At 36.4% G+C, this 13,053-nt stretch overlaps 1 protein-coding gene across 7 annotated transcripts in view; it reads left to right on the top strand.

The window, feature by feature from the left end:
• fam49bb (family with sequence similarity 49 member Bb) overlaps positions 1 to 13,053 on the top strand; it is a 130,051-nt gene that overhangs the window by 94,502 nt on the left and 22,496 nt on the right. For 4 of the 7 annotated variants that reach the window (XM_078397752.1, XM_078397753.1, XM_078397756.1 and 1 more), the window contains one exon: positions 5,689 to 5,771. In XM_078397752.1, the coding sequence (XP_078253878.1) occupies positions 5,699 to 5,771 (73 nt within the window). In that variant the 5' untranslated portion in view covers positions 5,689 to 5,698. Of the gene's footprint in view, positions 1 to 5,054; positions 5,138 to 5,688; positions 5,772 to 13,053 lie in introns of all 7 variants that reach the window. The other 3 variants (XM_078397757.1, XM_078397754.1, XM_078397755.1) reach the window with 2 other exon arrangements.

Genomic DNA, 13,053 nt, shown 5'->3' with positions numbered 1-13,053 from the left:
GTCTTTTGCCCACAAATCTCATTTGCAAAATCCAGGCCTGTATGAAACGGGTTATAAAATTGTGCTTTGCTTAGTGAGGATTCAATCTTCCCCTCGAAGTTACTATATTTCTTCCATCAGTGCTAGGGTTGGAATCCTACAATCCAGAAGTGGTTTGCAGCCTTTAGATAGGTTTAGGCACAGTTGACGTGGTTTTATGAATATGAAATTATATGTGACAAATCTGTTTGAAAATTGTAACTTGCAATTCGCTGATAGAAGATCTGGAATGCACCATACAAGAGGTTATCATGCAATACTAGAGTACATGGTATTGGTGATCGTATACAGACATGGATTGGTTATCAGGCAGTGAAGGGACGCCTTGAATAATGGTGGAACATTTGTAATCTATTTCAATAATTTGAATGAAGGCATCAAGGATAAATATATCCAAGTTTGCTGATGGAGCAAAGGCACTGCACTATTAGAATGGAGCAGGGCCTGAATGGTATATCGAGAGGCTAAACGTGTGAGATCATCGACTTTAGTGGAAAAATAGGAAGACACAAATAGGCTAAAAATGGGTAAAAGTTTGAAATTTTTTGATATTCAGACAGACTCTGAAACTGTGTAAAGACAATATCCAAATATTGGGTTGGTAATTAAGGACAGAATTGTGAAGCAATTTATTCACACACAGCAAGGTGAATCTTTAGAATTCTGTACTCGGGAGGGTTATAGTAGCTCAATATTTGAAATGTTGATCGATGGATATTTAAATTTTAAAAGATTTGAGATATAGGGTTAATGCAAGAAAGTGACACTGCCTTAATAGATCAGCCACAATATTATTGAATAGAGGAATGGGCATGGGGGAATGGTTAACCTGCTTCTGTTTCTTGTGTCCAATCTTCCAATCTGGCCAGTTGTTATGTTGTCTGCTCTGCCCTGGTTGCAGGCCTACCAGCAGCTCCTGGACCGCTAAACTCTTCAAAAGAAGTACTTTATTCACCATCAAGCAGAAGCATGTGGAGACTAAGTTTCTAGAGGTTACAGATAGAGTTGGACTTGCCGAGATGGGCAGAATGGCAGGTGTATGCACATGCAGAAATGGATGGGCACTGATATTTTAACATTTACCTGGCTTCTGGAGCCAGTCTAATATGGGTCTGGAGCATGAGACCGTCGATACATTAAAACACCCAAGTACCAGCAATTCATAGACCCTGTCAGATCCAGGCTAGATCTGGATCCACCTCCAATGCAAGACTATTGGCAGGCACAGACTTGCCATTGTCTTTAAGATACAATAATGGTGGACACAAGTCTGAATCGATATAACATCTCTGTACTGTTTCAAAGGGTATAAAGTTCAAATTCCAGTTGCATAGAACTGTTTTAAAGAGCTAGTACAAGCACAATAGACTGTAAGATTTTTGGAATTGCATGCCCTGCCCTGGCCTCCTCCAGTTGTTACACTTGTTGCTCTTAAGATGCTGGACTTCTAACTGCAGATGCTGGTTTAAACCAAAGATAGACACAAAATGCTGGAGTAACAGCGGTATGGCCAGCATCTCTGGAGAGAAGGAATGGGTGACATTTCGGGTCATGACACTTCTTCAGACTGATATCGGGAGAGGGAGAAACATAGATAAGGAAGTGTAAGGTGTGAAAATAGGATAAAGGGAGAGCAGGAGGAATCACGGGGAGCAGCGAGAGGATGTTACAGAACTCTCGTCGTAGAGCGGAGGAGAACTTCTTCAAAGTAGACATACCTTGAGGAGATTTCATAGTGGAGCAGAGGAAATGTGTAGGAAGGAAATTAGCTCCTCTTGTTATTCAGGTTACAGACTTATGAACTGGAGGAAATGTTAGCTATCGCAATAGTAAATGAAAATCAGATAACCTGCTGATGCTGCAAATCTGAAATAACAGTGCCAGAAACTGAGCTGTTCAGGCAACATCTATGGAAAGAGTTAAAGTTTCAGGTCCAAAGTTCTTGAGAAGAAGTGTCCCCAATTTTTCTCTTTCAATAGATGTTGAGTATTTTTCTTCCAGTATTTTTCCTTTATTTTCCTTTATTCCTTTATTTTTCCTTTATCCACCTTTTCCATACAATAAGGGAACTGGTAATGCAGCTGCACTTAAATGGGAAGCTGTACTGTCCTGATGCACCCAGCCCTTTTTTGTCAGTCACTAGATAGCTGATAAATATTAATATTTGTTGACCTTCTAAAATGGAATGTGGGGTAAATTTAGATGGGTAGGTTTTGCCAAATATTTTAGTTCTCTGTCATGTTAAGTTGATGAATTTGGTTTATTATATGCCAGCAGTGTTCCATCACATATTTATAAATTTTGACCTCTTGTATTTTGCTGATTAGGAATGGATGCGAATCTTTCTGAATAGTTGATGTTGCTTCAGTGTTTTCGACATAACAATGCTAGTTTTATCCAAAGACAGTGTAAAATGACTGAGATGGAAATCCTGCTACCTGAAATTGACGATTATTGGTATTTGCTGGATTAACAGATACAACAAAATCAAAGTTCATTACATTAATTTGAATGAAAATTGGAAGCTAAAGTGTAGTATCTGTAAAATCATATTCTAAAATAAATAATTTCTTTCAGGAGAAAAATTGAATAACATTTGAGAATAAATATCTTTGGTTTGTTTTGTAATGTTTCAGCATGTAAAATTTATTTGTGTTGTCAATATGGCTCGTGTTTCTGTAGTTTACTTAAACCGTGAAGTCACCAAGGTAAACAATGTTTTAAAATGCTTTGGTAGGACATGTGAAGCCTTTTTAGTTCCCGACTATATATTCCTTCAAACTCAGAGCAACATGCAGTTGATTGTTTTCCAAGATGGCTTTCGAAAATTGTTTATGTGCATTGTATTATTTTGCCTGTTTTTGTTCAATTTTCATCTTTCCACTTTGAGCATAAACTGCACTAAAACTTGTGAGGAAGTAAATTTCACAATTTTTCTATGATACGTGCATGCAGGGAGTAATGCATTTGTGCATTTACATTAGGCACACTTTTAAACACAACATGCCAGTCCTGAAAATTGGAAAAATGTGCAACTGAAAATTTGTCCTCTGTTTAAAATGCTGAACTTTCAATATGACCAGTCTACCAAATGAAACAGATTTTCAGAAGCAGTCATGATTGAATGACGGATGCAGGTGTTAAAGTAGCACAAATGAAAAATAACTGGTTTAACCACTGTGATTCATAAATTCAGAGGATGGTGAGATGGTCCATACCATGTTCTCTTCCATTCCTTTTAATAGAGTCAAATACTGAAAGACTTGAACAGTAAAGATACAAATTTGGGACTGGAGCAGGAACCTCAGCTCATCATGCTTGCCCTGCTAAATAATATCATAGTTCTGATTGTACACATCCTTCCTGTAATGGAATGCCTAGAACTGCACGTAATACTGCAAGTATTACTGCAAATGTGGCTTAACCAAAGTCCTATAAACTTGTATCATGACTTAATTGCCTCGAGTAATTAAGGCAAACATATCAATGCAGAGTTAGGCTATTCAGCCCTTTGAGTTTACTCCGTCATTCAATCATGACTGATCTATCCTTCCCTCTCAAGCCCCTTCTCCTGTCTTCTCCCCATAACCTTTGTCTGTGGGAAAGCTAAAACATTATCCTGAAGGCCAGGATGGCATTGAGAAGTTGCTAAATGATAGTTAATACTTCTGTCACGTTTTGTTGCAAGCTCAGTTGTGAAACCTTCTCCATTTTATTAGTGTTGTACACTTAAGGGCTTTGTTTAATACACTGGCCAGAAAGTTGCCGGTAATGGCTAGGAATTCTGATTGGAACCATTGGCATGTTAATCTGTCCTTACGTTCTATCTCTGAAATTCATTGTCGTTTTATACTTCAAAATATACTTCATTATCAATGTTCAATATTTAGTTTATTTGTCATTCCACTCCTTACAGATCATGCAACGAATGGGACGAAACAGAGTGCCTCCGGGGGCCATAGTTCAATACAAATGCAAAACATATAGACAGGGGATGACAGTGCAGTTACAAAATGCTAACATGTTTATATATACAGAACATAAGAGTCAACTCTTCAATAACAAATAATGTTATTCCATTATGTAACATTAGCACATTAGTTATCATCCATTTACAAATCCCTGTAGAGCCCACGAAGGAGCCCAGCTTTGCTGGGATTTGCCCACAGCCAATATTATGCTGCAAAGTCACCTTTTGTAACCTACTTCAGATCATACCTAGCTTATGATTCAGACACCATTGAATTTATTGGAAAGAAGAGATAAGTTGTACTGTTTTGTTTATTATGGTTTCATTTAATAACTCTGAACATGTTAATTGGTTTCTTAATATTTTAAATATTTTTAATATTTAATTCTCTCCAATCTTATTAGATTTTGAGTATCTCAATATGAAAGACATTTTTAAAAGACATTACTTTACTGCATTAGCTGCTTTAATAGAAGGCAAAACTCTGCTCCCAGCTTTGCCTGCTATCGAACCTTGTCATGGGTGGTGCCACCACACTGTTGCCTGAAGTCTTGTCAAGTCTGGACCTTGCTGCCCGACTTGGCAGTGTGGTGGGCCAATTCAGACGGGCTCCTTCAGCCCAGGTAAGTCAAGGCTTGTTTGAGCGGTTATTGTAGGCAGGATCCAGTTGATGCAGTCCAGTGTTTGTGCGTGTTGGTTTAAGAATGTAAGAAGAAAACATAAATTTGTATGTTTGAACACAATTTGTGTTAGCTTTGATGTATACCTTCTCATAACAGATTAATCGTTTTTTGGATCTGGTGGATGATCTTGTATTGCATTATTGTCAGTAAGTTAACTATTGTACTGAGGATTTGTGTAAATGTTTTTTTGAGAAAAAACAAATGATCATGCCGAGACCTTGTTTCTAGGAAGTATGATTTGACATCAGCAAATCCTTGCCCAACCCCAAAGAGTGGGTGGAGCTTCAAGAACCTAGCCTTAACTGAATCCAGGACCTGACTGAGAATTGTTCAAACTAAATGATTTACCATTTTATTTTTAGGTTTGCTGACATGGGTAATCTGATTAAGGTGCTAACCAGGGACATAGACCACAATGCTTCACATTTTTTCTTGGATTTTGAAAGTAAGTTTGATCCTTCACAGCTGGTGTATACAAAATATGTTCTGTCTCACCAGAGTGAAGGCCAGTGCAGGTTTTAAAAATGCACGTAAAAGCAGGATACTATCACTTAACAATGGTTGCATGATCTCTCCATTGTGGCTGCAAACTTCATCCCATGTGTTTTCTTTTGGAAAATCTTTTCTTTGCTATTATTTAAAAAGCTTTTTTAATTCCATTCACTGATTATCAGGTCCTTTTGTCAGGGTGGCTGTTTTGTCTGCAAACAGTTTTAACTCCTTCAGCTCTATGACTACGGGTAAGGGCATAAACGTTAGTGACATCTGGCACATGCCGCTGCTTACAATGTAACAAGAAAACCACGCAGACTTTCTAGTTTAAACAGTTGGCACAGCTGGAAAAATGCTTTACTTGTAGATAGTATAAACCATGTGAGCTGACTGGATTTTTTTCACATGGCTTGCAGTCTTTAAAAGTCTATATTGCTCCTTACTTTGGGTTGTTCTACATTTAGGGGAAAAAAACTTTTTTTTTCTTCCTTCTTGTCTTGGCAGGTATCTTAACATGGGGAACCTTCTTAAAGTTTTGACATGCACAGATCTTGAGCAGGGGCCAAATTTTTTCCTTGACTTTGAAAGTGAGAATGCTCTTTATTTTATATTCTTTTACTGCTTGAAATACTGCATCGGTTTTACATTGAATTTGTGTTTGATGCATGTTTAAGTTGTTTTTAATTAGTAAAGTGGAAAGGGCCAGAATTTATTTTTTCTTCCTCATTAGATTTGATCACTAAATTCTTGTTATTGCATGATGGGATCAAACTATATTACACAATAGATGTGGCTGACTGGTGAATATGGAAGACCAAAATGTCATCATACTTTAAACAACTTATTTTCTCTTTACAAATCAGAATGGATGTTCTGTATGCAGTTAATTTGTCTAACAACCAGTTCAATTGAGAAATTTGATTGTATTTTATTTAGCTAATAAATTCTCATTTTATCAATGCATACTCTATTTTTTTAGCTCTGGTACCATAAAGCTGTACTTTATTTTGGTAGTTTATTTAGATCAGCATTCTAGACTTGATCAGTATCCATGCAAGAACTTGAAAAAGGAAAGTAAGCTTTTCAGTCCTTTTTTTTCAGGGCCTTCACATGTTGCCCAGTCAGTCTCATCTACCCATCTTCATTTGATTTATTTTTGTCTGGCATCTTTTTAATTTGACTTCCAGAAATATACAAAGCATGCTGAACGAGAAACTGAAATAAACTGTCACATAATTGCTCTGGAGCTCCATGCCTCATTTGCCTAGTTGCTGATGTTTCTGAATATCAATTGCTTCTTTGTAGTCTTTCTGAACATAGTGTGCATATTGATGGCTGCATCTGAATGCTGATTGCACCTATTTTACAATATCTTTATTAAATCTGTGGCAAAACATCAATTAAGTACAGGCACCATGTCATACACTTGTCAAAGGTAATTTGGTGTACACTTAATCTATAATTCCTTATGGGTCTCTATCCCTTATGGGTCTTTGGCTGTGTCAATCAACCTGCCTCTGTGAAAAGATCATTTGATAAGCAGGAAAGTCAAATGGAAGACACTCCCACTATTCGGTGAAGGAACAATTACTTATTCATGCTGGGTGTTGTCCTCATTGACAAAATAAGTCTAGTTTATGACCTTTGCTGCTATGGGATCTGCTGTAATAATGCTGAGGCAGTAATGAAATTGATAGGGCTGATTAGAATCTTTTATCTGACAACTTTTTATGTCTAGCAGCTCGAATGACATCTTTCTATGACGCTGTCAGCTTCTGTTAGATGTATGAGCAGCTTCGTTTTTTACACATTTCTTTAAAGCACTGACTTAAATGAGATGCTTTTTACAGCCACATTGCGAACTCCCGTGAATTCAAGTTGAAAAATAAATCATCTGAGGTCCACATGAAACACTATCTCTTAAATCTTTAACAACATGGTGCTTGTACTTATTTATTTTGCTCCCTGAGCAATTAGCTAAAACATATAATAATTTTATGAACTGTTGCTACATTGTTGCATGCTCTCTGTGGTTTGTTTGTATCATTGTTTGTTGCTCTGTTTAGGATTGGGATGAAGGAAAATTGTTTATGTTTTTTTTAAATTGTGAAAATACTTGTGCATTGACGTTCTAAATTGTTTTAAAGTTTTGTGATTACTGTTTTCTCCATGATAATTTCCACTATGAACAGTATCTATTAATTTAAATATAATTTTTTCATTGAATAGTATGTAGCATATCTGAACAAAAACAGTGGCTTTGCATTCACATTTCTTCATCTCCTTAACTGATTAATTTCTATTGCGGGACACAACCAAAGTGGCTGCGCTGAAGGTCAATCTATGGTTGAACAGTTTGGAGAGTATCCACATCAATTAGAGTTTGTGATCATAGTTAGCTCTGGGTTGCCCCTTTTCAAATTTATGTCATGGAATTAAAGGATTGGATGCTGATGGAATTAAATCAACCAAGTTACATTGCAGGACAGATTCTACAGCAAAGGTGGTACCAACCATGTGTAATTGCTCAAACACATGTTTAGATTGATTTCTTTACATTTCATTTCTCAGTGGCTGAGGGCTGTTATTTGAAAACCACATTAATAACCTGTTTGGGAATACTACCCTCATCTATTGTGTTCTGAAATATTATTAAAATTTCTTCCATAGCACAATAGATACTGAAAATGTACAATGCTTCTACTTTGGAAAGGAGGCTGCAGCTGTAGTGTAAACTAAATGTACTGAGAAGACTTATTGTTATTTTAGATTTAACCAGCACTTTGAACTTGGGAATAAACGGCTCCCATTACACAATTAATTCAAGATTTGTAGGGATTTAGATTTTTTTTGTTAACTTGACAGATCACAAGAATGCAAAGGCATTTGCCCATATGATATATTAATGTAGCATTCAGATGGTTGATCTAAGTGGAGCTTCTCCAGCCATTGAAAGATAAATGTATAGTCTAGTGTAGGAAAATAACTGCAGATGCTGGTACAAATCGAAGGTATAGTCTAATATTACATTTCTGAACAACTATGTCTTTTGCTACAATGGGTTTTGAAATCTATCCTGCTAGATGATTTTCCTTTAAATACCTCTTCCACTGAAAAAGTATTACTGAGGATTTCCAAATCAGGTGAACCTGAGGTTTGGATTGCAATAAGAAGGGGTCACATGAACATTATTCCAAGTGTGTGTTCACAGAACCATCTAGACTGTTGATCTGCATGCCTAAATAAAAGAGAGCTTAGACAGTAACATGATCCATTTTTGGCTGATTTAGATGGTAAATATTTAACATTTAAAATTCCCATTACTTAATACTAATTCAAAGTATCTATCTGATTGTAAGTAGCTGATTCTATTAATATGAGAAACGAGCCAATGTGGTTGATATAAGATTAAGCTCCATTAGGGAAAAACTACTCGCCAAACCATTGGAGTTTGGGGATTCATCTCACCCCTAACTAAGATCCGTTATATATACATGTATGTATATATAGATTGCTTTCATTGTTTGTGAACAAATGCTGTTGTCTTTGTTTTATTGTACTGTGCTATTGCTTCACTTCAGTAGATTTGTCTGGCTTATTAATCTACTAAATTTGCATTATTTGAATATGATCCCTTATATAAGGAAGATTAAAGTGTAATGTTTAAATCTGACAATTCTGTCCTTGTTTAGTACAGCTGAGAGGTAATATTTAAATATGTGCTTACAATAGAATGGTGCTTTATTGTGTAACATGGCCGTAAGCTATTCTGCATGCTAAATGTATATTTCTGATGCTTAGTGCAATGATTATTCTAGCTTGCATTAACCTGAAATCATCTATATTTGCATCTCATGGAATGTTCAAAGAGTATACATGATTGCTTTGGATGCCATAAATTATATGGGTCATATCTGTAGCTGTTCTTTGTGCACAGATTTTCTGATTTTCATTGAAAAATGCCAGACTGTTCTTCATTCTTGTATACCTAAGTATTCACAAACCAAAATATTTGGCAATGTTTTTCAAATAATTAAAAAACAGAAAGCCTGCTGTTCCAATGGAGCTAACGTTTTCCCCACATTACTAAATGCAAATCAGTTTTTACTAACTTTGGCCAACAGCCCTATTGACTGTCATATTACAATCATCAGCAATATTTATTTTATTTACAGATGAAATATTGCATATTCCATTATCCTTTTTATATCCATATTATGGGTTGTTATTTGGATAAAATGTCAATTCAAGATTAAATCATCCATGTGCTGGTTTTAATAAGCATTGTTATCTTGTGATAATTGTTTGATCCTAGAGTGTATTTACAGACACAACAATTAACAATTGAAACCCGTAAGCATAATATTTTTACAATTCTCTGATCATAAAGGATCATTCTCTGAAGAAGGCAAATCTAACATTTTTAAATTTGAGCTGCAAGTCCATTTCAATTGCTTATGGTCCAATAGAATTGTTCAGAGATTATGAATCTATTAAAAATGTCACTGGAATGTTTTTCATAGAAAGTACAGTAATAAATGACTTGATGTATGGAAGCTTTAGTTTTAATTATTTTAAATCATGTTTCAAAATTTGGAAATACACCATTGATGGTCTAAAGTTCCTATTAAAGTTTGTGTGTTCATATATGCCTTATTATAGAGTCATAGAGTGATACAGTGTGGAAACAGGCCCTTTGTCCCAACTTGCCCATACCGGCCAACAATGTCCCAGCTACACTAGTCCCAATTGCCTGCGCTTGGTGCATATCCCTCCAAACCTATCCTACCCATGTACCTGTCTAACTGTTTCTTAAACAATGGGATAGTCCCAGCCTCAACTACCTCTTCTGGCAGCTTGTTCCATACACCCACTGCCCTTTGTGTGAAAAAGGCATCCCTCGGATTCCTATTAAATCTTTTCCCCTTCACCTTGAACCTATGTCCTCTGGATGATCTATTCCTCTCATTATTTTGTACACTCTTAAAATCTTTACAGTAAATAACTAATTATTTGAAAAAGTCAATAAATAATATTGCAAATACAATTTTTTTTCTTCATTCTTAAGAAGCAAAGAAGCAAATGTTCAAAGATTAATTCCTCATGGGATTTATTCGAGTGATGTGTTTTTCCATATTTGAGTTGGACTACATTAACTTCAAAAAGTTCAATTTAAAATTTCATAATTGTGCTATATTTATCCTTTTACTTTCACATTTGATAAAACTCAGAACTAAATTAAAAAAAAATTTTAAATGAGCTAATATGCATGTTTTCCAGGAACAGTTCTAACACTAAATATATTATTTTCCAAAAAAATATATATGATGGGTAGGATCAGGTACAAATCGTATGCCAATGATCAACAAATCATTGGTCACTTGTGTGCACTCAATGATAGAGAAAGTTGTAACAACAAACAAGGCAGATGAGTACAAACAAGAACCCATAATTAGAGTTTAAATTATGAACAGACTTTTCTCCCAACAAGACTCTTCTCATTTTATTTGTCTGTGCTAATATAATATACTTTTTATCATATCATATCATATATCTACAGCCGGAAACAGGCCTTTTCGGCCCTCCAAGTCCGTGCCGCCCAGCGATCCCCGTACATTAACACTATCCTACACCCACTAGGGACAATTTTTACATTTACCCAGCCAATTAACCTACATACCTGTACGTCAATGTAAGCCAAATGCCTGCCGCAGGTTTAAAAAAAAGCTTAGTAATAAAGTGATCTAGATCAAGCATGTCTAGGACTGAGAGATGTGATTTTTTTGTCAATCCATGAGGTGCATTTCTGAACGCCCACATCAAATGGGGCATCGCCCATAAAGGACTGGCACATTTATCACTCAAGGCACCATGCACCAATGTGCATCGGAACTGCCTTGATTTGTTAGTTACCCTGCCAGCTGGATATCTGTACTGTCAATTAGATTTTGCCATCTGTTGGTATTTCTACTTCAGTGACATTATCCCCCAGATAAACTGAGGCAGGTAATATTTCTAAGGTGTAGTAATAATACTTGGATAAAGCAAATACTTTTTACTTTGTATATTAATTCTCATTCAAAGCCCGTGTTTTCCTCACTGCATACTTAGACCTAATCATCTCCAAGGCTCTACTGGATGTTGAGGAGGAGGTATTTTTGCCAGCTAAGGGGAAAATGCACTCACTTCATTGTTGCCCCTTCTGGACTTCAGGTCACCGAATGAGAAAATTAAAAAGCACTTGTCATTATATTATACTTGTGTCACACTTGAGGAACACTAAGCCTAATACATATTAAGTCCCAGAAAAATCAGACATTTATGGTCTAATGTAATTTTAGTCACATAAAATTATCTGCAAGTTGCTGTTTATAGTCTGCTACCTGATATCGACCTTTCTAGCATTAATCACAATATTTAGAACAATTATATCTAATCTAGCAGATCACACAGTATTTCTGGAGAACATGGGACACATTTCGGGCCGGGAGTTGTCTGAAGAAGAATACTGCCCCAAAATGTCACTTATCCAAAAATGCCTGACTTGCTGAGTTATCCCAGCATTTTGTCTTTTTTGTAAACCAGCATCTGTTTCTAATCGTATTTAATTAATATTTTTCTTCAAAAATTCAGCTAAATTATTTGGAAATTTAACTAGTGATATAGATATTGTAGTTTGTTGTACATTTTATTTAACCCGATTTGATTTAAAATAATTTTCAAGATTAAACCCTGGAGTTGACAAGTAACTTTCGGGCAAAGTTATTGCTAATACCTTGATTTTTAAACCTTTCAATTAAAAGAATAGTGATTTTTCCTTTTTCAAAGGTGAATGCTTTTCAGAGTTACCCACCACCCTTTGAGTGAAAATTTAGCCCATCTGGCCCCCAAGTCTTTCCTGTTTCACCATAAGCCTACGTCCTCTGATTCTTGATTCCCCTTCATGGGGTAATAGACTCTGCATTCACTCTAACAATTCCCCCCATGATTTTATACACCTCTATAAGATCATCCCTTAGCCTCCTACGCTTCAAAGAATAAAGTCCTAAATTTCTCCCTATAGCTCAGACCATCAAATCCTGGTAACATGTTCGTAAATCTCTATGCTCTTTCCAACTTAATAATATCCTTCCTATAGCAGGGTGATCAAAGCTGAACACAACATTCAGAATGTGTCCTTACCAACTTCTTGTACAACTTTTGGTCTCCTAATTTGAGGAAGGACATCCTTGTAATTGAGGCAGTGCAGCGTAGGTTTACAAGATTGATTCCTGGGATGGCGGGACTGTCATATGAGGAAAGATTGAAAAGACTAGGCTTGTATTCACTGGAGTTTAGAAGGATGTGAGGGGATCTTATAGAAACATATATATTTATAAAAGGACTGAACAAGCTAGATGCAGGAAAAAATGTTCTCAATGTTGGGCGAGTCCAGAACCAGGGGCCACAGTCTTAGAATAAAGGGGAGGCCATTTAAAACTGAGGTGAGAAGGAACTTTTTCAGAGAGAGTGCACCCAGAGAGTTGTGAATTTGTGGAATTCTCTGCCACAGAGGGCAGTGGAGGCCAAATCACTGGATGGATTTAAGAGAGAGTTAGATAGAGCTCTAGGGGCTAGTGGAATCAAGGGATATGGGGAGAAGGCCGGCATGGGTTATTGATTGTGGACAATCAGCCATGATCACAATGAATGGCGATACTGGCTCGAAGGGCCGAATGGCCTGCTCCTGCACCTATTTTCTATGTTTCTATGTAACTAACAGAACGTCCCAACTTCGCTATTCAATACCTTGACTGATGAAGGCCAATGTACCAAAAGCCGCTTTTACTACTCTATCTATCTGTGACATCACTTTCAGGGAATCGTGCA

This window comes from Rhinoraja longicauda, chromosome 4 (assembly GCF_053455715.1).
Source record: "Rhinoraja longicauda isolate Sanriku21f chromosome 4, sRhiLon1.1, whole genome shotgun sequence".
Lineage (NCBI taxonomy): Eukaryota > Metazoa > Chordata > Chondrichthyes > Rajiformes > Arhynchobatidae > Rhinoraja > Rhinoraja longicauda.
The sequence above is the reverse complement of the archived record's forward strand: the minus strand, read 5'-3'. Positions and strand labels throughout refer to the sequence as shown.